Raw genomic sequence first — 22,750 nt, forward strand, 5'->3', positions numbered from 1 at the left:
CGCGCGTTGGGCTCTCTGCTGTCAGCACAGGGCCTGCTTCGGATCCTCTGTCCCCCCCTCTCTCTCTGCCCCTCCCCAAGTTGCTCTTTCTATCTCAAAATAAATAAACTTTATTTATTTATTTATTTATTTATTTATTTATTTATTTTTTTTTTTTTTTTGAGACAGAGAGAGACAGAGCATGAACAGGGAAGGGGCAGAGAGAGAGGGAGACACAGAATTGGAAGCAGGCTCCAGGCTCTAAGCCATCAGCACAGAGCCCGATGTGGGTGGGGCTCGAACTCACAGACTGTGAGATCATGACCTGAGCTGAAGTCGGACGCTCAACTGACTGAGCCACCCAGGTGCCCCAATAGATAAACTTAAAAAAAAAAAAAAAAGAAAAGAAAATCCCTGGGCACCTGGGTGGCTCAGTTGTTAAGCATCTTACTTCCCGCTGAGGTCATGATCTCACAGTTCATGAGTTCGAGGCCCGCATCAGGGGAGCTCCAGCCCCACTTCAGATGAGCACGAGTCCCCCTTCGGGTAAAACACGAGCTCCGGGCGAGCCCCACTTCTCTGTCTCTCTCTGCCCCTCGTGGGATTCTCTCTCTCTCTCTCTGCCCCTCGTTCCCTTGGGCCCTCTTCTCTCTCAAAAAGAAAAAAAAAGAAAAAACAACAACAACAACAACAAAAACAACCATACCCACAGTGTTGATTCAACTATCCACCAGTGGACTCCCCTCAATTACATGAAAAGAGATTCATGATGTGTGATAAGCAGAAAAACACAGGTCACCACCATATCTTACATAATGTACATACAAGACATCCCATTGTTGCTATCTATCTATCTATCTATCTATCTACATACTTGCTTGGGTGCGTTTGAGTGTAGAAGCATACATACCAAAATGTCAATAGTCATTACCTTTAGCTCATGGGATTCTGTATTTATTCTTATATTATTGTTATTGTTTCGCCTATATGTTCTCTACCTGCTCAAAAAACATGTATTACTTCCACAATAAGAAGTTAAATTATCGGTGGGAAATAAAGAATTAGCGTGTTTCTGAAGGGACTGCGCAAGCATAAAAGGGATCATTTTCCGACAATACACGCAGGCTCACAAGCTCCGGCGTCGGCTCCCACGTGCGTGGAGTCCCCCGGGCGGTCGAGGTTCCGAGCCGCAAGGAGCCAACCAGTCCCTCAGGCACCGCCGAAGCCACCCCAGGCAGCCCGCGGGTCCTCGCAGGGGGCGGGGCACGTCAGCCCGGAAGAGACGCCGCGCCGCGCATGCCCCTTCTTTTCGGCCCCGGTCCCGGACGTAGTAGCTGCAGAGGTGAGTTTCTCCGTGGTGCGGGTTCCATCGGCCTCCATCCTGGCCATCCAGTTGTCGTAGTCGCCGCTCCGCCCCGCAGTCGGGGCGGAGGGGCCACTCTCCTGCTTCCCGCGCGTCTATTTCTGAGTAGTGAGAGGGGCCGCGGGCGCTCTTTGGCGGGTAGTGGGGCGCTGAAAGAAGATTGGCGTCCCGTTTGCGGAGGCTGAGGAGGGGGGGATGGAAGCCCTTGTGTCGCGGCGACCCTAATGGCGAGTTTGAGGACACTGTGCTCCTCTTGCCCGTTTTTGTTTCGATCCTGAATTCTTTCCTCCGGGCTCCCTCCTTGCCTGGCCTTGCAGCTCTAGTGGAAGAGTGGTAGGAGATGAGGGAGGGAAGGCCTTGGCCCTTCGGTTTGGGGTCCTGCGTCCCTGAAAGCATGCCTCGCCGTTCCGCGCTAGGTACAGTTCCTCAAGTCCCCCCAAATACTGCCGAGAGTACAGGGTTTGCGCCCCCCATTATGCTTCCGTGAGTGTGAGAATGAAGTCTGGCGCGAAGGGCCACCCCACATCTGTTTTGCCCAAACGTCACGGCACCTTCTTCCTCGAGCGTTTTTGGCAGGTGGAGGAGGGTAACTGGCGGGTGTCAGTTTTGAGGAGTTTGAACTTCTCTTTCCTGCATATTTTCAAGTGCGTGGTTTGAGATTTCAACCCACTGGACGATAATTTTGTGTGATCGTTTTGGGGTCATGAACTTTGTTGCTGGACCCTGGCTATTTTGCCCAGAAATGCTCTTGATGGATCACTTCCTTCTAGATGTTGATGCCCAAGAAGAACCGAATTGCCATTTATGAACTCCTTTTCAAGGAGGGAGTGATGGTGGCCAAGAAGGATGTCCACATGCCTAAACACCCTGAGCTGGCAGACAAGAATGTGCCCAATCTTCACGTCATGAAAGCCATGCAGGTAGCCTGGGGGCTGCTGGAGTGGGGTGCAGATGGAGGGATTTTCCACTAAATGTTGGAGGCAGATTCCAAGGAGAGGTCAGGACAGCCAGAGCTGCTTGCTGCCTTGAAGGGCGCTGAGGTAGATACATCCCGAAAGCTTGTCTACGTAATTTAGCTTCCTTTTGCACCAAGTTTCTAGATTCGGGTCTCTAGTTGCATCTTGACAGTTGTTTTCTGTTTTACAGTCTCTCAAATCACGAGGCTACGTAAAGGAACAGTTTGCCTGGAGACATTTCTATTGGTACCTTACCAACGAGGGTATCCAGTATCTTCGTGATTACCTCCACCTGCCCCCTGAGATCGTGCCTGCCACTCTGCGTCGCAGCCGTCCTGAGACCGGCAGGCCGCGGCCCAAAGGTATGTTGCCCACATGAAGGCCTGCTCTGAAGTTGCTCTCTCTCTCAGAGGAAGGGTATATGTGAAACGGTGGGGAGCAAAAGGGCTCTTATAATACACCATTGGTGTCAGCTGGACCATGGGCCAAGTCCTGGAACCTTTGTCCCCTGGCGTAGGACTCGTAATGGAACTGCAATCATGCCAGGTCTTCAGGCCATTCCAGGTGATGCCATTAAACAGAATATAGTCCGTGGCCAGGCACATGTGGTAGAGCATGGAATAACTTTTCCAGGACAGAGATTGTGCCGGTCTCCAAAAGTCCAGAACAAAGCTGTTTACCACATGTGAAAAAAACGGAGAGTTTATTTATAGAGTCTCCTGGCAATGGGAGCAAAAATAATCCAGGGGTGCCTGGGTGGCTCAGTCGGTTAAGCATCCGACTTCGGCCTAGGTCACGATCTCACTGTTCAGAGTTCGAGCCCCACGTTGGGCTCTGGTTGATTTGATTTAAAATAATCAAAACTGGGGCACCTGGGTGGCTCAGTCGGTTGAGCGTCCGACTTCGGCTCAGGTCACAATCTCGCGGTCCGTGAGTTCGAGCCCCGCGTCGGGCTCTGGGCTGATGGCTCAGAGCCTGGAGCCTGCTTCGGATTCTGTGTCTCCCTCTCTCTCTGCCCCTCCCCCGTTCATGCTCTGTCTCTCTCTGTCTCAAAAATAAATGTTTAAAAAAAATTAAAATAATCAAAACTCAAACTCCTAATCATAGTGTGAAAGGATGTGCTTGTGAGAAGGGTGGTGAATTACCTTCTGGCTGGGGATCACCGCTGTCTCACAGTTGTGTTTTGTCAAGGTTATGGTTTTCTTTCCTTAGGTTATGGAAGAACTTGTCATAGGAATTTTGTGGGAGGAGCAGTTTGTGGGCTTGGGTAACGAGGTGCAGTGTCCTAAAACCAGATAATCACCACACTGTCCAGGTTCCCCTGGCGAGAGACTTCTTAGCACTCAGGAATCTATTTTTTGTGAACGTTCCCTAGGGGATTCTGGTGGTTACGTGGGATTATGTATCAGTAGAGCAAAGGTTCTCTGCTGTATCTTGGAATCCCCGGCAGGGGGAAGAACAGTCTGTGCCCCCACAGATTCTGACTTAGTTGGCATAAATGAGACTTGGCATGCGTTTTAGCCACTCACTACAGGTTCAGTCTTCTTGTACTTAAAAAAAAAAAAAAAAAAATACACTTGACCTTTGGAACAATGTGGAGGTTAGAGGTGCCTTTGTATTTACTGTACTATACTCTTCGTTTATCAAAAGAAATTGTGTCTGGGTAGACCCCTGCAGTTTAGACGTGTTTCAGATCAATTATAGTTTATATTCTAATCATGGATTCTAGGTAAAGTTCTAGGGTGCTGGGTAGAGAGAATGAGATTGACTTCTAGTGTTTTGGAGAGTGTTTTAAAAGTACCTTTTAAATCTGCCTAGGGGCACCTGGGTGGCTCAGTTAAGCATCTGACTCTTGGTTTCTTCTAAGGTCATGATCTCCCAGTTGGTGAGTTCACACCCTGCATTGGGCTCTGTGCTGCTGGTGCAGAGCCTGCTTGGAATATTCATTCATATTCATTCTCTCTCTGTCTCTGTCACTCTCTCAAAATAAAGAAACTCTGAAATAAGTTAATCTGCCTTAACATACATCCCACAGCCCAGGGACTAAAGGGTTCTTGGTGGCCTGTATATTTATATGCTGACTGTTGGAGGTGGGGCTTTCAGCACCTCCTTTCCCATTTGCACAGGAGATTTTCCACTTCAGAGATGGGTCAAGTTCAAAATTTTGGCTCTTCAGAGATTTGTAGAAATGGTCAGATTGCTTAATTTGCCAAGTATTTGGAAGATGTGTATCTGTGTTGAGAAGTGCACTAGAAGAAAGCAATACTTTTGCAGATGGGTGGCATTTTAATTGTGAGTTTTCTCCATCACATTTGAGGAGCCGGTGTCAGTGATGACAAAACTTCTGGCCAGTAGTTCTGTGTCAGTTCTGTCCCCTTGAACTCATCGTAACTAAGTTGCCAGTGAGAACAGGAGAGCAATTTCACTTTCCTTGGTCTGGAGGCAGCAGAGTTCCCACATTGCTCTATGTTCACAGTGTGGTTTCATTTGTCTAGGTCTGGAAGGAGAGCGGCCTGCAAGACTCACACGAGGGGAAGCTGACAGAGACACCTACAGACGAAGCGCTGTGCCCCGTGAGTAATGCATCATCTGTATCGGGGTATTGGGGTGGGATCTCTGGATTCTCAGTCACCTTGGCTGGGGCTCAGCCCTTGAAAATGCCAAGGTGACCAGGAAAGATTTAGCTGGATTGCTTTATGTTTCTTGCCTTGTGCGGGGATTGGATAGATGGGATTAGGAGAAAAGGCCTTTTCACTGGGGACACGGAAGACTTTATTGAAGACCTTAAGTAGAGCAAAACTGAAAACTTTCAAGAAAGCAACGTGCTTTTGTTAGTTGGTGGTTGTGTTCCTGTGTCGCAAGCTCCTTGCGGGCAGGGCCCATTCACATTGTCTTTTTCTTCTTATTGCAAAAATGGTTCAAAACCTTGTCTTTAAATAGGTGTTTGCATTGTCTTGGAATAACAGGTGTTTGTTCATTCAACCAATATATATATATTTCTGTGATGCACCGGGCAATGTTGTAGGAGCTGGAGAGACAGTAGCGTACGTAACAGATAAAGGGTCCTTCTCACTGAAATTGCATTTTAGTAGTAGGAGACTGGTAAGCAAAAATGAGTATATAGTCTGCCTCTGGTGTGGATGCTTCAGGGAAAAAATAAAGCAGGGGGATGGTGCAGTTTTCAATAGGGTTTTCAGTCACAGAAGCGAGATTTAAGCAAACATCTGAAGGAGGTATGGGGAGTCAGCCAGTAGCTCTCTGTGGGGTGAGCATTAAGGCACCTGGTCTGGCTTGTCTAAACCATAGAAGACAGGAGAGTCAGATGAGGGTGTAGGTCTCATAGCTTTGTGGGCCACTTAAAGAGTCCTTATCTTTGTTGAGAAGCAGTTAATTGTAATACGAAAGCAGGGTATAAAGGAATTTTTGTCAACTTCTTCCACACATACCTGCCTCATGTCCTGGTTCCTGATTCTTCATAAAAGAAATAGACATGAGCATCTGATGTGAATTTGTTACTGGATAGTAAGAAAGAATTTCTCCAGCCCCTAGTTCAGAGAAAGTTAATGGTTGCTCTTACTAGATGTCACATCACCGGGCACCTGGGTGGCTCAGTTGGTTGAGCTTCTGACTTCCGCTCAGGTCGTGATCTTGTGGTCCGTGAGTTCGAGCCCCGTGTTGGTCTCTGTGCTGATGGCTCAGAGCCTGGAGCCTGCTTCAGGTTCTGTGTTTCCCTCTCTCTCTCTGACCCTCCCCCGTTCATGCTGTGTCTCTCTCTGTCTCAAAAATAAATAAACAGTAAAAAAAAAATTTTAAAAAGTCACATCACATGGGGATTGGAGTAGTTCTCCAGAGGATGTGAGGTTGGGCCTGAGCCCCAGTTTGAGTGGCAATGAGCATTTCGGGTGAGAGCAACATGAACAAAAGTACAGCATTGGGAACACGATAGCTTGCTTGTCGAAGGGGCGGGGGAGGGAGGGGAGAAAAGCAAGATTTTATTTGTTTATTTTTTAAGCTCTATATCCGATGTGGGGCTCCAACCTACAACCCTGAGATTGCGTTGTGTGCTCTACTGATTGAGCCAGCCATGTACCCCAAATCCAGTATTTTTAAAAATGTTATTTTAGGGGCACCTGGGTGGCTCAGTCAGTTAAGCGTCTGACTCTTGGTTTCGGCTCATGTAAATGATCTCATGGTTCATGAGATTGAGACCTGCATTGGGCTCTGTGCCAACAGCATGGCACCTCCTTGAGATTCTCTCTTGCTCTCAAACTAAAATTTTAAGAAAAATAAAATATGGTGCTATTTTAACATGTAATCTGTATAAACATTGTTTTGCACTCTCTCAAGTCTTTAAGTCTGATGTATTCTGCACATACCTCAGTTTGGACCAGTTTCTGCCACACAGGACAGGGCAGCACCGGATCTTTTCATCTTTGTTCTTTACCGTGGTCATAATGAAGTTACTTTTTCCTTCTGTGAGCCTTTATGTTCTTTATCTCTTCCTTCTTTATTGCGCTGTCTCTGTAAGCTAGGTGCTGATCTGAAGCATGTAAGTAACTCGATGGGAAGTGGGGGACTATATGAAGGGCACATAATTCAGACTTGGTGGTCTGGGCAGCCTTCCTGGAGGAAGCGGTAGTTTGAACTGTGAGTTCTGAAGGATGACGTAAGGAAAGCTGCCACAGGAGAGGGATGGGGCAGAAGTGATTCACCATTGGGTATAATTTACCTGCACTTCATGGTGTACAATTGTTGAAATGGCTTCCCTTGGTCTGTAGTAGATCACCTCATCTGATGGTTCTAAAGTGATGTTTCTTGTTCCAGCTGGTGCCGACAAGAAAGCTGAGGCCGGGGCTGGGTCAGCAACTGAATTCCAGTTTGTGAGTATCCCCCTGATTGCTCTCCGTAGATAGGCAGTCATTGTTCTGGCCTCTGCCCTGGGGGTCTGCAAGTTCTGGGGGTATGGTGTAGTGTCGTGGGTCCCACCCCTTGTTGCAGTGGAGCCCCCTCCCAGAGAAGTATGAACCAGGTTTTTACATTAAGATACAGCATACAAACTTCTATAAATATGTAAGTTACTGAAACCTTAAGACCCCAAATCAATACGACATATAGCATAGTGATTTCTTCATTGATGAGTATCATAATTCTAACTGCCGTAAGTAGTTTTGTGAACTAAAACTTACAGTTAAGAACTACAAACTGGAGATTGAGCTCCAGGACCAAGATGGTGTGGAATCAGGTCCTTCATCTTCCTTTTGGTGGTGTCATATTGGGCACATTCTCTCCATGCCTGTTTCCTCATCCTTAAAATAGAGGTGATGGTCTTAGCTGTCGCGAGTACTTGTGAGATTAATTGATCTAGGTAAAGTGCTCGGGGCAGGTGCTGCCATATCACTGTTGAGGCCACAGCTGTCCCGTGCTGGGGGTGCTTCTGTGTGTGTGTGATTGGAGCACACTCTTGAATGGGTCTCCATATTCCCATTTTACAAATGTGGAAACAGGCCTAGGAGGTGGCCTTGTAGCTAGTAAAGAGCAGGGCTGGGAGTTACGGCTTGAAGTCTTGAGCCCTTACATTGGATAATGAGGCCTGTCTGGCATCCTGCTAATGCTGATGTCATATGTTTTCTCTTGCAGAGAGGCGGATTTGGTCGTGGACGTGGTCAGCCACCTCAGTAAAGTTGGAGATTGTTTTGTGTTGAATAAATCTGTAGCCAGAAAAAAGTTAATCTTGTGTGTCCTGTTTGGTTTGCATTCTGTGGGCTGAACAGGAATGATACAAGGATCAGAGTGTAAATGGGGCAAGACCGTATACGTCTAAAGAGTTGTCTTCATCCAGGGTGGCATCACTTGTGGCTGTTAGAGCTGCAGTAGTTGGCTGAGACACGGGCCGTCTGTTGCAGCACGTGCTCCCCTGTTGAGTCCCATCCAGCGTGGTTACCATACTGGGGGGTAGTTGGAAAGTTAGCATCTTCACTAGACGAGGCCATGCTGGTGCTACTCTGTATGGCAGGAAGGTAGCTGTTTTGTTAGCCCTGGAATTAACAAATCTCAACCTTCTCGAAGCTTAGGGCTTACACAAATCAGGAGAAAACTGCATCAAGATTGCACAAAATCCTCTGAAAGAGACTGCCAGCAATATGAAGACCCCTGGGAGTTTTTGGTCTTTACGTAATCAGAATAACCGCAGTTGGAGCTCTTGATCTCGCAGGGCTCCTTCAAGGAGGAAACACTTGTCCAGTCTTTTAGAGCCTTTGAAAGTGGTGACCCTGCATATGACATGAGTAAATGGATAAGAGCAGCAATGTTGTCCAACAGGGCCAAGTGCCATCTTGGTACCAAGAGGGCTTTTTGGGGACCATGTCTGGCCCTGCACTGCAATACGGCCGGCTCGGTGTTGGGCAGGGGCCGTGAAGGTGCAACCTGTGAAAGGGGACGATACTGCAGACAGGTTTGCTGGGTGAGATGCCGGCTTGGCTTGCAGATGGAACCACAACTGATGACGGTTGCAGTGAGCACACGGCACAGAGTCCCAAGTGTTTGAGGCAGCAGCTCTGGGCCAACTAGCAACTCTGGACGTGCCCACCCACCGAGGTAAGGTTTTTCAGTCAGCAGAACTGGTAACTAATAGTGGACCTTAAGGGGGTGTGGACACTTGGGAGTCGTATTTATGAGCTACTACAGGCCAAGCATTGTGTGGATTTGGACAGTAATTAGCCAAGTGAGATTTGTAACCTTGAAATCCTGAAGGGGTGTGCCTGGGTGGCTCAGTTAAGTGTCCAACTCTTGATTTCGGCTCAGGTCATGATCTCGGTGGGTTTGAGCGCCATGTCACGCTCTGCTGATGGTGCAGAGCCTGCTTGGGATTCTCTCTCCAGAGAAATGAACTTTTTAAAGAGATGTAAAAATTTAAAATTCCTGGAGTGGTTTTGTGCTGGTAGCCATCTATTTCAGTCTTGATAGGCAGTTGTAATTTGGACCACAAGGTGGCAGCCGACAGCAACTCCCAATGTGCACTTAATATTTAGTTTTGGGAGATGAGCTTTGTATTCTGAGGCACCAATGAGTAGAAGCTTGCCTTGGCAGAAAGAGGTGGTGTTTGGGGAAGCTGTTTCAGTGCGGCCTTGGCTGCCTAGCCAAAGATTGCTTTTTATCCAATTTTTCTGCTGGCTCAAGTGATGTCAAGTGGTTTGCCCGTGTTCACACGCCTTGTGATTGTTTAACCTGGATTCCACTGTGAAATGTTAGTAGCTCCCGGCCTTTCTGTTTCCCACCCAAGCCAGCAAGCAAGCAGATGGGTTTCCATTATAGCCCTGGTGATTTTCTGGCCCTTAAATGTTACTTTTTCAGCTGGGGCTCCTTGCCAACCCTCTCCCTCATGATTTCAATTAGTCCTAGGATGTGTTCTCCAAGATCACCCATGGACTCTGGGAAAACCCAAAGATTCTACAAAGTAGAGTCATAGCCCGTGGATAAAAACAAGCTGTTGGAGGCAGCTCTTTTGCTGCCGGCCAGCGCCCTCCCCCTCCCCTGGTAGATTGGCTACTGCCGGCCAATAATCATTGATTAGCTATTCAGGGATCGGTGTTAAGTGCTCTGGGAAACAGAAGCCTCAAGATTTGCCTTCAAGAACTTCACAGTCTAAGTAGGAAAACAAAACCAAAGCTAAGCCTTAAAAGTCCATATGCAGGCCACCCAGCTGGCTCTCAGGGTCTTGGGTTCAAGCCCCATGTTGGGCATTGAGCTTGACACACAGGTGGGCTTGTGGATCAGGGGAAGGGTCAGAACAGTCGGGGCATCTTGAGGATTTACTGGAAAATAAAGATGTCAGATGGTGTCAGGTTATGAAACTCCTATAAAAACTTGAGGGTTTTGGGGTAAAAATGGATGTTGATTATTATGGGTGCCTAGGAAGGTCATCTGGGGTGGCTGGTTACAAGGGACAGGGAGAGGGATGCCTGGGTGGCTCAGTCGGTTAAGCATCCAACTTGGGCTCATGGGTTCAAGCCCTGCCTTGGGCTCTGCTGACAGCTCAGAGTCTGGAGCCTGCTTTGGATTCTGTATCTCCCTCTCTCTGCCCCTCACCCTCTTGCTCGAGGGTGCTCTCTCTTTTTCTCCCAAAAATAAAAACATTAAAAAAGGGGGGTGGGGAGTGCAGGGAGAGGCCTCCATGGCCACATCTATCAGTGGGTGAAAGCTTTAGGACAATTTTGGGGTCAGTTTCCATCATGGCCTCACATCTGTCCACTAGCCCCGAAGCTCACCAGCTAAGCCCCACCGCCACTACTGCCACCAACAAAGGTTCCAAAGGATTTGTAAGGGATTTTGGAAACGCGGCTGAAGAGACATTTTCCAGTTTATCACAAACTTCCTGATACACAAACCATCTCTCCCTGAAGCATAGTTCCCCTGTGGTAGTGCCAATAGCAGCTTTAAGTCTCTGTGATGCTTTTAAAGTCCTAACTAGATCTACCGTATACCTATGTTAGGTGCTGGGAGACAAAGATGTTGAGAAGGATGCATCCTGAAGACATGAGGACCCGCTGGAACACTCCTTACATGGATGGATGGGCCTCCAGTAGGGCAGCATGAGTCCATCGTGGCTAGGAGTTCCCCCATCCCAAGCCCCATCCAGAAGCCAAGGCCCGCTTAATGCCCAGACTGTGCTCCAAGGTAGCAGCCAGTAGCAGCCCCACAGTAATGAGGGGTCATGGGCTCCTGCTGCTGCTGCTTAATGCTGAACCCTTAGGATGGATTTATCAGCCCTTTTACTTCTTAGACCTTGGAGAAAGATGGGAGAAAGTCTTGCTGAAAGCACTAATTAGGACAATTGTATCAAAGCCCACAGGTGAGGGAGATCTTGGTTTGATCAGTCTTGGGACAAGGTTTGCCTATTTCCAAGGAGTGTGAAGCACTCTTGGCTCCCAGAGGAAGTATCAGCGACTTTGGGGAGAGATGGCTTTTTTTGGTTAGGCTTTCAGGACAAGAACTTGGTCTTAGGATGCTATGGAAGGAAGCCGGTGGTCTACGGGCAAGTAGGTTACTGGGCCGGGAGTGGGAGTGGAAGTGTAACAGGTCCTCCTGCTTCAACTTTCCCTCTTTGCCGGTGCCTCAGGCTGCCAATAACTTCCCCAGAACCACTGCAGTCCCTTCCCAAGAGGTCCCCTGCCCCTAGCTTTGCCCTACCAAGGTTATTTTTTGGAAACACAAATGTGAACGAGATATTCCCCAACTTAAAATCTTTCAAAAGCTCTATGTTGCCTTCCAGAGTCTTCTAGAATCTAAACAAATGCCAAACTCCTCACATGGCCTGACGGATCCATCACAACTTCACCTGCCTACCAAATCAAGCCTCCAAATTTCAGCATCCAGCTAAACTAGCTTGCTCTCTTTCTTAGCATGCAGTGGTCCATTTACAGGGAAACTCTTCCCACCCCACCCCACTCAGGACTCTTACTCATTCTTCATTGTTCAGATTAAATACCACCTCCAAGAAGCTTTTCCTGACAGAACCCACCCCTACTTCAACATCCAGTTTGGTGTCTTCTTGTTAGTGCCCGCGTCATCTCTCACTTAGGCTGTGTTGCAACTGCTTGAACCTTTGTTCATTTCCTCTCTGACACTGAGCCTTGCTCCAGGGGCCCAGCCCAGGGCCTCACATGCAGTAGCTCCTTTGTAGTTGTTAGCTGCATGAATGATGTCCCTAAAGAGTTGTCTCTGAGACTCTGTCCCCTTATGTGCAAAGAACACTTGTAAAGTTAAAAACAAAAATCTCTGCAAGCCTAAATTAGGAATATGAAAGTAGCTGAAATACATCCTTACTACAGAGGTTCTGCCGGAATTAGAGAAGGCAGACCTAGAAATAAATACTAAATAGTAAATGGTCTGGTGGCAATGGCAAGGGAGGAGAGAAGCAAACACTATTCAGAGGAAGGCTAGTGGGTCTTCTGTGACCAGTGGGTCCCCATGACCATCTGAACTGAATCTTACAGTTTGGACTAAGACAGTTTGAGGCAATAATGGTGGCTGACCCTAGTGGTGCCCCATTGAGCATTGGAGAAGGCTGGGGCTTCCTTGGCCAGGTCTAGGACTTGCCTTATTTTCAATTCTTTTCTTTTTCAGCTCTAATGAGGTATAATTGACATTTGATAAAGGGCATATATTTGGACATACAATCCAATAAATTTTTACATACGTATATGCCCAAGAAATCAAGATAATCGCTGTTAAGAGTTTCCTTCTGTTAGTTTGTAATCCCTCACCCTACCCCACCCTCATCTCCAGGTAAACGGTGATCTGCTTTCTGTCATATAGGGAAGTTTGCATTTTCTAGAGGTTTATAAAAATGGCATTTTACAGTATGTATTCTTGTATAGTCTGGGTTCTTTTACTTAGCATCATTGTTTTGACATTCATCAGTGTTGTTGCTTGCATCAGTACTTACTGCTGTGTGCATTCCCTTGTGTGGATATGCCACACGTTTTTTAAATGTTTGTTTATTTTTGAGAGAGAGCGCACATGCGAGCGGGGCAGAGGCAGAGAGAGGGAGACAAAGAAGCCAAAGCAGGCTCTGCGCTGTCAGTGCAAAGCCTGATGTGAGGCTCCAACCCACGAACCGTTGAGATCATGACCTGAGCCAAAGTCAGACACTCAACCAACTGAGCCACCCGAACTCTCCAGACACACATTTTTAATCCATTCACCTGTTGGTGGGCATTTGAGCAGTTTCCAGTTTTTGGCTATTATGACTAACACTGCTACGAACATTCATGTACGAGTTTTGTGTGGACATGTATTTTCAGTTCTCTTGGGTATCTAATTAGGAATGGAGTTGCTGGGTCATATGGTAACTCTATGATTAACATTTTGAGGGCCTGCCGGACTTTTCCAAAGTGGCTCCACCATCTTACGTTTCCCATCAACAGTGTATGAGTTTCAGCGGCTTCTCATCTTCATCAGTAGTACTTGGTCTGTTCAGTCTTTATTTTAGCCATTCTTATAGCTATCAAGAGTTTGGATTTTGTCCTGTAGATGACAGAGAGCCAATTAACAATAGAAAGGTGAGGACTGATGCTTCCAGGAGTGCTGGCTGGTTGGCAAATACTTAACCACCTGCTGCCGGAAAGAGTAGACTGAGTCTGGGTCTACACAGTGACCACACTGGGGCACTGAGTGGTCATGGGTAAACCACTCGGTCAATAGTGACCACAATACACATTCAGCCTGCTAACGGGAAAGGGAGGGGGGAACTCCATCATTTGATTGCTCAGTTTTAGAAAGGGAAACTAGGACAGAAGGAGGGCATTAAGGGGGAGAAATGAAAGGAATTGTTTAAAAAGTTACAGCCCATAGAAAGCCTGGAGCCTATTTCTTTTTAAAAGTGCTTTATTGGAAGCCTGTGATAAATGCATGGCACAACTCCAAAAGAACAGCCACTTGAAAAATAAGCCCTGAATGGTTTACTGACACATCAAAGAGGCCATTGTGAGGAAAAGGGCATCTTTAAAAATAAATAAATATTAAATGGCAGAGGATACCCAAGCCGAGGGAATAAGGAGATCTTAAAACAGGGCGAAAAATTCTGAAAGCTCAGAATCAAATGGCATTAAACATTTTTGAGGAGTACCAGCAAAAAAATGTCCAAGTAAATAAGCTCTAGCTTATTTAAGTGCATGAAAAGCAGGAAGTCGGTTTGAGAATCTAGGGGCATCAGTTCATTAATGTGCAAAAAGTGTCCAGATAGTCAACTGACTTCTGTGACATCTTTGCCTCCATCACATAATTTCCCCTTCCATCAAAATTAACAGCAACAACTTTTTATTACGGAATATTCCAAACCTGCATAAACATATGAGTAAAATAAACCACCATATACCCACCACTGAGCTTCAACATTCTGCCTCCTGTGTTATATCCATCCCCACACCCAGGCCTTCTCAGCCGTAACACAGTTGTTTTTTTACAGTCAGGCTTATTGAGGTATCATTTACATGCAATAAAATCCATCCTTTATACTGGTACAGTTCTGAGTTTTGATAAACAGGGATAGTTGTGTATCCTATACAGTCGTATTATCCTGTATCATCTGAGTGGCCACAGTACAATCACAAGGATCCTTATAAGGAAAGAGGGAGGCAGGAAAGTCCGAGACAGAGATGCGATGACGGAAGTAGAGGGCAGAGAGAGAGGAGTGACCAGAAATGGTGGTCACGTGGCAAGGAGTCAAACCCCTGCAGGAAATAGTAGACTGAATTTAGCTCTGCACAGTGACCACACTGCTATAGCGAAGCAATGGAACGTTTCTATCACCTTAAAAAGATCCCCCATGCTGACCCGTTGTGGTCAACACCTTGGCAACTGCTGTTTTGGTCTCTATAATTTTGAGTTTTCTGGAATATTACATAAACGAATGCAACCATTTATCTAATGTCTTCTTTCTTTCGCTCAGTGTAATGTTTTGAGATTCACCCATGAGGTTGCATGTATCCATAGTTGATTCCTTTTTATTGTTGAGTACTATTCCATTGAGTGGATGTTCTACCCTTTGTGTAGTCATCTTGATTTTTTTTTTTTTAAGTAAGCTTTACGTCCAACTTGGGCCTTGAACTCATCACCCTGAGGTCAAGAGTTGCGTGCTCTACCGACTAGGCCAGCCAGGCCAAGCACCCAGTCATGGTGAGTTTTTTTTTTTTTTTTTTTAATGCAGACATTTGTGGGTAAAAATTGAAATAAACCAATCTTAACTCCATCCTTTTGACGAATAGCTATAACCATGTAACTCACACCCCTGAGAAAGAGAAAACCAGCCCCTGACATCCAGGAACTGGCCTCACCCTTACAGCTGGGTCTTGGTATGTTTAAAGTTGGCCTGGCATTCATAGTGAGGTCATGTCATTCTCTTGGACATCAATAGCATCATCAAACAACAACATAAGACAAGGTCGCTTTGTGACTCTGATAAAGTAGACAAAAAAATCAAGACTATTTTATGATCTTATCTAAAGACAGACAAAAACAAGTTCACTGTGAAAACCACTGAAATACCAAAGATCCTCTCTCCCAGCTAACAGGAGTGACTACTGCTTCTCTACCAGTTATCACATTAGCTGTGTTCATTCCAGCCTCCTTCTAGGTAAGGCTTTTGAAGATACCCAATCACAGAATCATCCTGCTTCCTGAAAGCATCTGATCCAGAGCAAAGCCCTACTTCCTTAAAACCTCCCCCAAAATCACCCAGCACAAACCCAAATCCTACAAAACATCCTTTTTTAAAAATAAAAAAAATATATTTATTATTTATTTTTGAGAGAGAGAGACAGAGAGAGCACAAGCAGGGAAGGAGCAGGGAGAGAGGGAGACACAGAATCTGAAGCAGGCTCCAGGCTCCAAACTGTCAGCATAGAGCCCGACATGGGCTCGAACTCATGAACCGTGAGATGATGACCTGAGCCGAAGTCAGATGCTTAATGGACTGAGCCATCCCAGGCACCCCTGTAATAAGTCATTCTTAATATCTTCTTCCAGAGACACCCCATGGTTTTCAATGGTATGTATTTCTCCCTCATTGCAACAAGCAAAAACCCAACCTTGTTCAACTACAAGTGTCTTCTTGGTCTTTGGCTGGAGAGCACTGACACCCCTGTCAGATCCAGAACATTTCACTGTCCCATGGACACATGTGTTGTTTGGTTGTTATGCATAAAGCTGCTGTGAACATTTTGTAAAGTTTTTTTACGAACATGTTTTCATTCTTGCTAGGTGTATTAGTTTCTTAATTTGCTGCTGAACAAATGATCACAAACTTAGTGGCCACAAATCAATATAAAATTGTCTTGCAGTTCCAGTGGTCAGAAGTCCAAAATGGGTCAGCAGAACTGCGTTTTCTCTGGCAGCTTTAAGGAGAATCTGTTCTCTTGCCTCATCAGCTTCTAGAAGCCACCTGCATACTGTGGCCCCTTCCTCTATCTTAAAGCCAGTTGAGTAGCCTCTTTAAATCTGTCTCTATGCTCTCTACTCTCATCACCACATCTCTGACTCTGAATCTCCTGTCTCCCTCTTTCCCCTGTAAGGACCTGCATTGGGCCCACCCAGATAATACACGATAATATCCCCAACTTGACATCCTTAACTTAACCTCTGCAAAATCTCTATTCCCGTGTAAGGCAATGTATTCACAGGTTCTGGGGATTGGGATGTGGACCTCTTCGGGGGGCCATGATTCTGCCTACCACACTGGGTAAATACACCCAGGAGTGGAATTGCCTTGTTACTAGGTAGATATATATTTAGCTTTATGAGACACTGCCAAACAGCCCTCCAAAGTGTTTGTACTATTTTGTATTCTCACTAGCAATGTAGGAGAGTTCCCATTAACTCAACATTTGATACTGCCAGTCTTTTTAATTTTAGCCACTCTAATAGAGGTGTATAAAGTGAGAAATTATAAAGAATTTTCATGATTATGCAAATTCAAAATAGATGTAGTGGCTTCTCATGGTAGTTTTAATTTGCACTTTGCTGATTACCAATTATGTCGACCACTTTTTCTGGGGCTTGTTGGCCATTTATATATTTTTCTTTGTATCTATTCCACTATTTTGCCCATTTTTATTTTTTTTAATTTTTTTTTTTTTACGTTTATTTATTTTTGATAGAGAGAGACAGAGTACAAGGGGGGGAGGGACAGAGAGAGAAGGAGACATAGAATCTGAAGCAGGCTCCAGGCTCCGAGCTGTCAGCACCGAGCCCGACGTGGGGCCCGAACCCACAAATCTCGAGATCATGACCTGAGTTGAAGTCAGATGCTCAGCCGACTGAGCCAGCCAGGCGCCCCATGGCTATCCATTTTCTGATGAACAGAATTTTAAAATTTTGATGAAGTCTAATTTATCATATTTTTCTTTTATTGTCATTGCTTTCTGGGTCCTACTCAGAAATCTTTGCTTAACCTCAGGCCCTGAAAATATTCTCTATGATTTCTTCTAAAAGTTTTATGGTTTTAAATTTTACTTTAGGTTTATAGGTTTATGATCCATCTTGAATTAATTATTGTGTATAGTGTCAGGTAGGAATCAAGGCTCTTTATTTTTTTATGCAAATATCCAGTTGTTCCAGCACTGTTAGTTGAAATTTTTTCCTTTTCATTGAAGTCAGTTGATCGTATAAGGGTGGATCGATTTCTGGACTCTATTCTGTATAATTTCATGTTTTTCCTAAGACCAAAATCACAGCCTTGACTACTATTGGCTTTAGACTGTTAGACAGATAAGTCCCCCAGCATTTTTCTTTTTCAAGATTGTATTGGCTACTGACGTTTTACATTTATATGTAAATTTTAGAATCAGTTTGTCAATTTCTAAAAAAAAAAAAACAAAAACCAATTAGCTCTCCGTGATTTTGATTGGGATTGCTTTGAATACATAGATCAGGTTGAGGAGAGGTGACTCCTTAACCATGTCAATCAAGTCTCTCAATTCACTCGTGTGACATCTCTCTCCATTTATTTAGATCTTCTTCACTCTCTACAAAATTTTGTAGTTTGTAGTGCAAGGTGTTTTGTTAAATTTATTCCCATTTTTGTGATATTTTAATATTTTTTAAATTTGAGAGAGAGAGAGAGAGAATGTGGAACTCGACGTGGGGCTTCATCCCATGACCCTGGGATCATAACCTGAGCCATAATCAAGAATCTGGTGCTCAACCAACTGAGACACCCAAGCACCTCTCTATATAGATTTTATATAAGTGGAATTATGTAATATATATTTTTTATTTTTTAAAGTTTATTTATTTTGAGAGAGAGAGAGCATGAACAGGGGAGGGGCAGAGAGAGAGGGAGAGAAAAGATCCCAAAAAGTCTCCATGTGGCCAGAGCAGAGCTCAACACAAGGCTCGAACCCATGAAAATGAGATCATGACCTGAGCCGAAATCAACAGTTGGATGCTTAACTGACGGAGCCACCCAGGCGCCCCTAGTCTAGTTACCATATGTCACCATACAAAATTGTTACAATATGATTGACTGTATTTCTTATGCTGTACCTTACATCCCCATGACTCATTTTAAAATTAGAAGTCTGGGGGTGCTTGGTTGGCTCAGTCAGTAGAGCATGCAACTCTTGTTCTCAGGGTTGTAAACTCAAGCCCCACGTTGGATGTAGAGATTATTTAAAAATAAAACCCTAAAAAAAATAACGATTATAAAATTAAATTAAAAAAAATAAAATTGGAAGTCTGTACCTCTTAATTCCCTTTACCTATTTCTGCCCATTTCCCTCTATCTTCTCCTCTAGGATCCCTATAATGCCGATATCAGCGCACTTGATGTTTGTTGTCCCAGAGGTCCCTTACAATAAATATCCTCATGTTTTAAAATTCTTTTTTCTTGGGGCACCTGGGTGGTTCAGTCGGTTAAGTGTCCAACTTCGGCTCAGGTCATGATCTCACGGTTCATGACTTCAAGCCCCACATCAGGTTACCTGCTGTCAGTGCAGAGCCTGCTTTGGATCCTCCGTCTCCCTCTCTCTATGCTCCTCCCCTTGCTTGCATTCTCTCTCTCTCAAAAATAAACATTTAAAACAGTAAAGTAAAAATTCTTGCTTCCTTTCGCTCTTCAGCTTGGGTGATTACTGCTACCCTGTCTCCAGATCCATTCTTCTGCACCCTCTAATCTTCTGTTGATTCCCTCCAGTATCTTTTTCTTTTTATAACTTTTTTTTAAGTTTATTTATTTTGAGACAGAGAGAAAGAGAGAGAGAGATTGAGGGAGGGGCAGAGAGGGAGAGAGAGAATCCCAAGGAGGTTCCACACTGTCAGCACAGAGTCTGATGCAGGGCACGAACCCATGAACCATGAGACCATGACCCAAGCCAAAATCAAGAGTCGAATACCCAACCAACTGAGAGCCACCCAGGTGCCCCGCCCCAGTGTATTTTTCAGTTCAGTTATTGTATGCTTCAGCTCTGAATGGTTCTTTTTTATATTTTCTTTTTTTTCCTTATTTATTTATTTAAATTATTTTTTTAGTTTCCATCCAAGTTAGCATATAATGCAATAATGATTTCAGGACTAGATTCCAGTGATTCATCCCCTATGTATAACACTCAGTGCTCATCCCAAGTGTCCCGCTTAATGCCCCTTACCCATTTAGCCCATCCCACCACCCACAACCCTCCAGTAACCCTTAGTTTGTTCTCTGTATTTAAGAGTCTCTTGTGCTTTGTCCCCCTCCCTGTTTCTGTATTTTTTTTGCTTCCTTTCCCTTACGTTCATCTGTTTTGTATCTTAAATTCCACACATGAGTGGAGTCATATGATGTTTGTCTTTCTCTGACTGACTAGTTTTTTTATATTTTCTGTCTCTTCGTTGAAGTTCTCTCACTGTTCATCCACTTCTCTCCTGAGTTTGGCGAGCATTTATGACCATTAGTTTGAACTCTATCAGGTAGATTGTTCATCTTCTTTTCATTTAGTTCTTTTTCTGAAGTTTTGTCTTGTTCTTTTGTTTGGAGCATAGTCCTCTGTCTCTCCATTTTGCATGACTCTCTGTGTTTGTGTCTATGTATTAGGCCAATCAGCTATGTCTCTTGGTCTTGAAGGAGTGGCCTTATGTAGAAGGCATCCTGTGGGGCTCAGAAGTGCAGTCCGTCCTGGTCACCAGAACCAGGTGCTCTGGCTCATGAGTCCCCCATCGGCTGGCTGTGATGCCTGGATGCTGGTGCTGGAGTGAGCTTGTGGGTGGGGCTGGCCCCCTACTCCGCATGGAAGCCAGTCCCCCCTGAGGCTGTGGAATACCTAGCAGGGTGAGAGGTACTAGCAAGGTAGATAGAGAAATTGTGCCTACCAGTGCCAATCCAGCTAGGTAGAAAGAGAGTAAGAAAAATGGTGCCTGCCAGTGCTTCCATTCCCAGAGAAAGTTCCTACCGATCCTTGCCCCTCTGGCGCATGCCCTAAAATTAGTAAGTTTCCTTCTCATACGGCCCAGGCACTTTTCAAACTGCTGGGTTCACAATGATTAAGTTTGTGCAAGTGCCCTTTAAGGGCAGAGTCTTGGTTTCCTAAGGCCCCCTGCTCTTCCAGAATTAAGCCCTGCTGATTTCCTGAGCCAGATATTATGTGGGCTCTTTCTGGTGCAGGTCTCCAGGGCAGGGCTGCCTCACGTGGGGCTTGAACTCCTCGCTCCTCAGGGAGGACCTCTGCGTTGGTGATATCCCTCCTGTTTGTGGGTCCCTGTGCCCAGGCTGTGGGTCCTGACTAGACCACATCTCTGCCCCTTCTGCCTTTCGATGTGGCTTTTTCTTTATATCCCTAGCTGTGGAAGAGCTGTTCTGCTAGTCTACAGGTCATTCTCAGAAAGAGTTGCTCTACATGTAGCTGTAGCTTTGGTCCTGTCTGTGGGAGGACATGAGCTCAGTACTCCATTACCTGTTCCTCCTCCTCCCTAGCTCATTTTATTATTGAGTGGTATTCCATTGAATGAATATGCCGCTATTTATTCACTCTCCTAGTGATGTATGTTTGGGCTACTTCCATTTTGAGGCTATAAAGAATAGGACTGCCACAAATATTCCTGTACAAATTTGTGTGTGTGTGTGTGTATGTGTGTGTGTAAATTTGTTTTCACTTCTGTTGGATAAAATATCTAGGACTAGGCATGTTTTTAACTTAATAAGAATGTTCTAAATACTTCCTCGGTTTCATTGTACAACCACTATACACCAATTATTTGAGAGTCTCAGTCATTCCATATCCTAGCTAGTCGATATTCGCTGTTATGAGTCATCTTTATTTTACCTATTCGAGTGTGAACTTGTATCTCATTGTAGTTTTGTTGATGGTTACCTGATAACTAATGGTCTTAAGCACTTTTTTTATGTGCTTGCTGGACATTTTTACGTCTGATTTTGGGAGGCATCTGTTTAATTGTATTTTCCATTTAAGTTTATTTATTTACTTTGAGAGAGAGAGAGAGAGAGAGAGAGAGCAGGGGAGGGGCAGAGAGAGAGGGAGAGAGTCCCAGGCAGGGTCCACACTGTTTGTACAGAGCCTGACTCGGGGCTCGAACTCACGAACCATGAGATCATGACCTGAGCTGAAATCAGACACTTAACCAACTGATACACCCAGGTGCCCCAATTTGCATAAATTTAAAAATATATTTTGGATACCAATCATCTGTCACACATATATGTATTACAAATGTGTTTTCCAGGCTGGTCTGTTCGTTTTCTTAATGGTGTCTTTTGGTGAGCAGGCTATAACTAATTAATCAAGTTTTTCCTTTTATGGATTGTGCTTTTTGTGGCCTCTAAGAAATTTTTGCCTGCTTTGAGGTCATGAAAATATTCTCCTATACTTTCTTCTAGAAGTATTGTGAGTCTTGGTTTTATGTTTAGGTCTATGACCTCAAATAAATTTTTGTGTATGGAGTGGCATAGAGGTCAAGGTCCATTTTTAACCAACATTTTATGAAAATCTAGCCACATACTGTAAAATCCATTATTGAATATTTATATTCCCACTACCTACATTCTACCATTAACATTTTACTATGTTTTCTCACTTATTGCTATCCTTCCATCTGTTCATCCATATATCCATCCATTAATACATATTTTTCTTTCTTTCTTTTTCTTTTTTTTTTTTTTTAAGTAGGCTCCATGCCCAGTGTGGATCTCAGTGTGGGGCCTGAACTCATGACCCTGAGATTAAGACCTGAGCTGAGATCAAGAGTCACTTATCTCACATCAAGAGTCAACTTAGCCAACTGAGCCACCCAGGTGCGCTGTTTACATCTTATTTTTAAAATTCATTTCCAAATAAACTGCAGATAGTAGTACTTTGTCTCCACATCGCCTGGGTGGCTCAGTCAGTTAAGCATCTGACTTCAGCTCAGGTCATAATTTCATGGTTTATGGGTTTGAGCCCCACATCTGGCTCTGTGTTGACAGCTTAGAGCCTGGAACTTGCTTCAGATTCTGTGTCTCCCTCTCTCTCTCTCTGTCCTTCCCTCGCTTGTGCTCTGTCTCTCTCTCAAAAGTAAATAAACATTAAAAAAAAAAATGCTGTATCTCCTAAATGTTTCAGCATGGATATTATTAGTTATGGCTCAGTACTATTTCCACAGGTGAAAAACACAAATCCTAAGAATATGTTCACTGGGTTGTGACAACGGGACTTGTGTAACCCAAACCTCTAAGAAATAGAATTTTACCATCATTCTAGAAAGTTCCCTCATTCTTCTTCCCAGTTAATCACCATCATCCATACCCACAAAGCAACCATTGTTCTCTTTTGTTTGTTTTTTTTCCTCACCTTAGATTAGTCCTCCCCGTTCTAGGACTTCCTATAATGGAATTATACAGTATGACTCTTGTATGAGGCTTATTTTTACTGTTTCTGAGATTCGTCAATGTTGATGTATCTATCAATAATGCATTCCTGTTTGTGGATGA

The 22,750-nt window shown here is 44.7% G+C and overlaps 1 protein-coding gene and 1 long non-coding RNA gene across 2 annotated transcripts in view; one reads left to right on the forward strand and one right to left on the reverse strand.

Annotated features, from left to right (window-relative positions):
- The first annotated feature begins 1,214 nt into the window (after positions 1-1,214).
- On the forward strand, positions 1,215-8,027 carry RPS10 (ribosomal protein S10). Its single transcript, XM_019456813.2, has 6 exons — positions 1,215-1,321; positions 2,113-2,262; positions 2,489-2,660; positions 4,794-4,871; positions 7,123-7,178; positions 7,936-8,027. Exons 2-6 carry the CDS (start codon positions 2,113-2,115, stop codon positions 7,975-7,977), a joined length of 498 nt encoding a protein of 165 aa, XP_019312358.1. The 5' UTR covers positions 1,215-1,321; the 3' UTR covers positions 7,978-8,027.
- LOC128777746 (uncharacterized) overlaps positions 2,574-22,750 on the reverse strand; it is a 31,496-nt gene continuing 11,319 nt past the window's right edge. The window contains exon 2 of the long non-coding RNA XR_008423098.1: positions 2,574-2,970. This is a non-coding gene — a long non-coding RNA (uncharacterized LOC128777746). The remainder of the gene's footprint in view (positions 2,971-22,750) is intronic.

The sequence above is a fragment of the Panthera pardus genome, unplaced genomic scaffold (assembly GCF_024362965.1).
Source record: "Panthera pardus isolate Hobbes unplaced genomic scaffold, ASM2436296v1 HiC_scaffold_17, whole genome shotgun sequence".
Classification (NCBI taxonomy): Eukaryota; Metazoa; Chordata; class Mammalia; order Carnivora; family Felidae; genus Panthera; species Panthera pardus.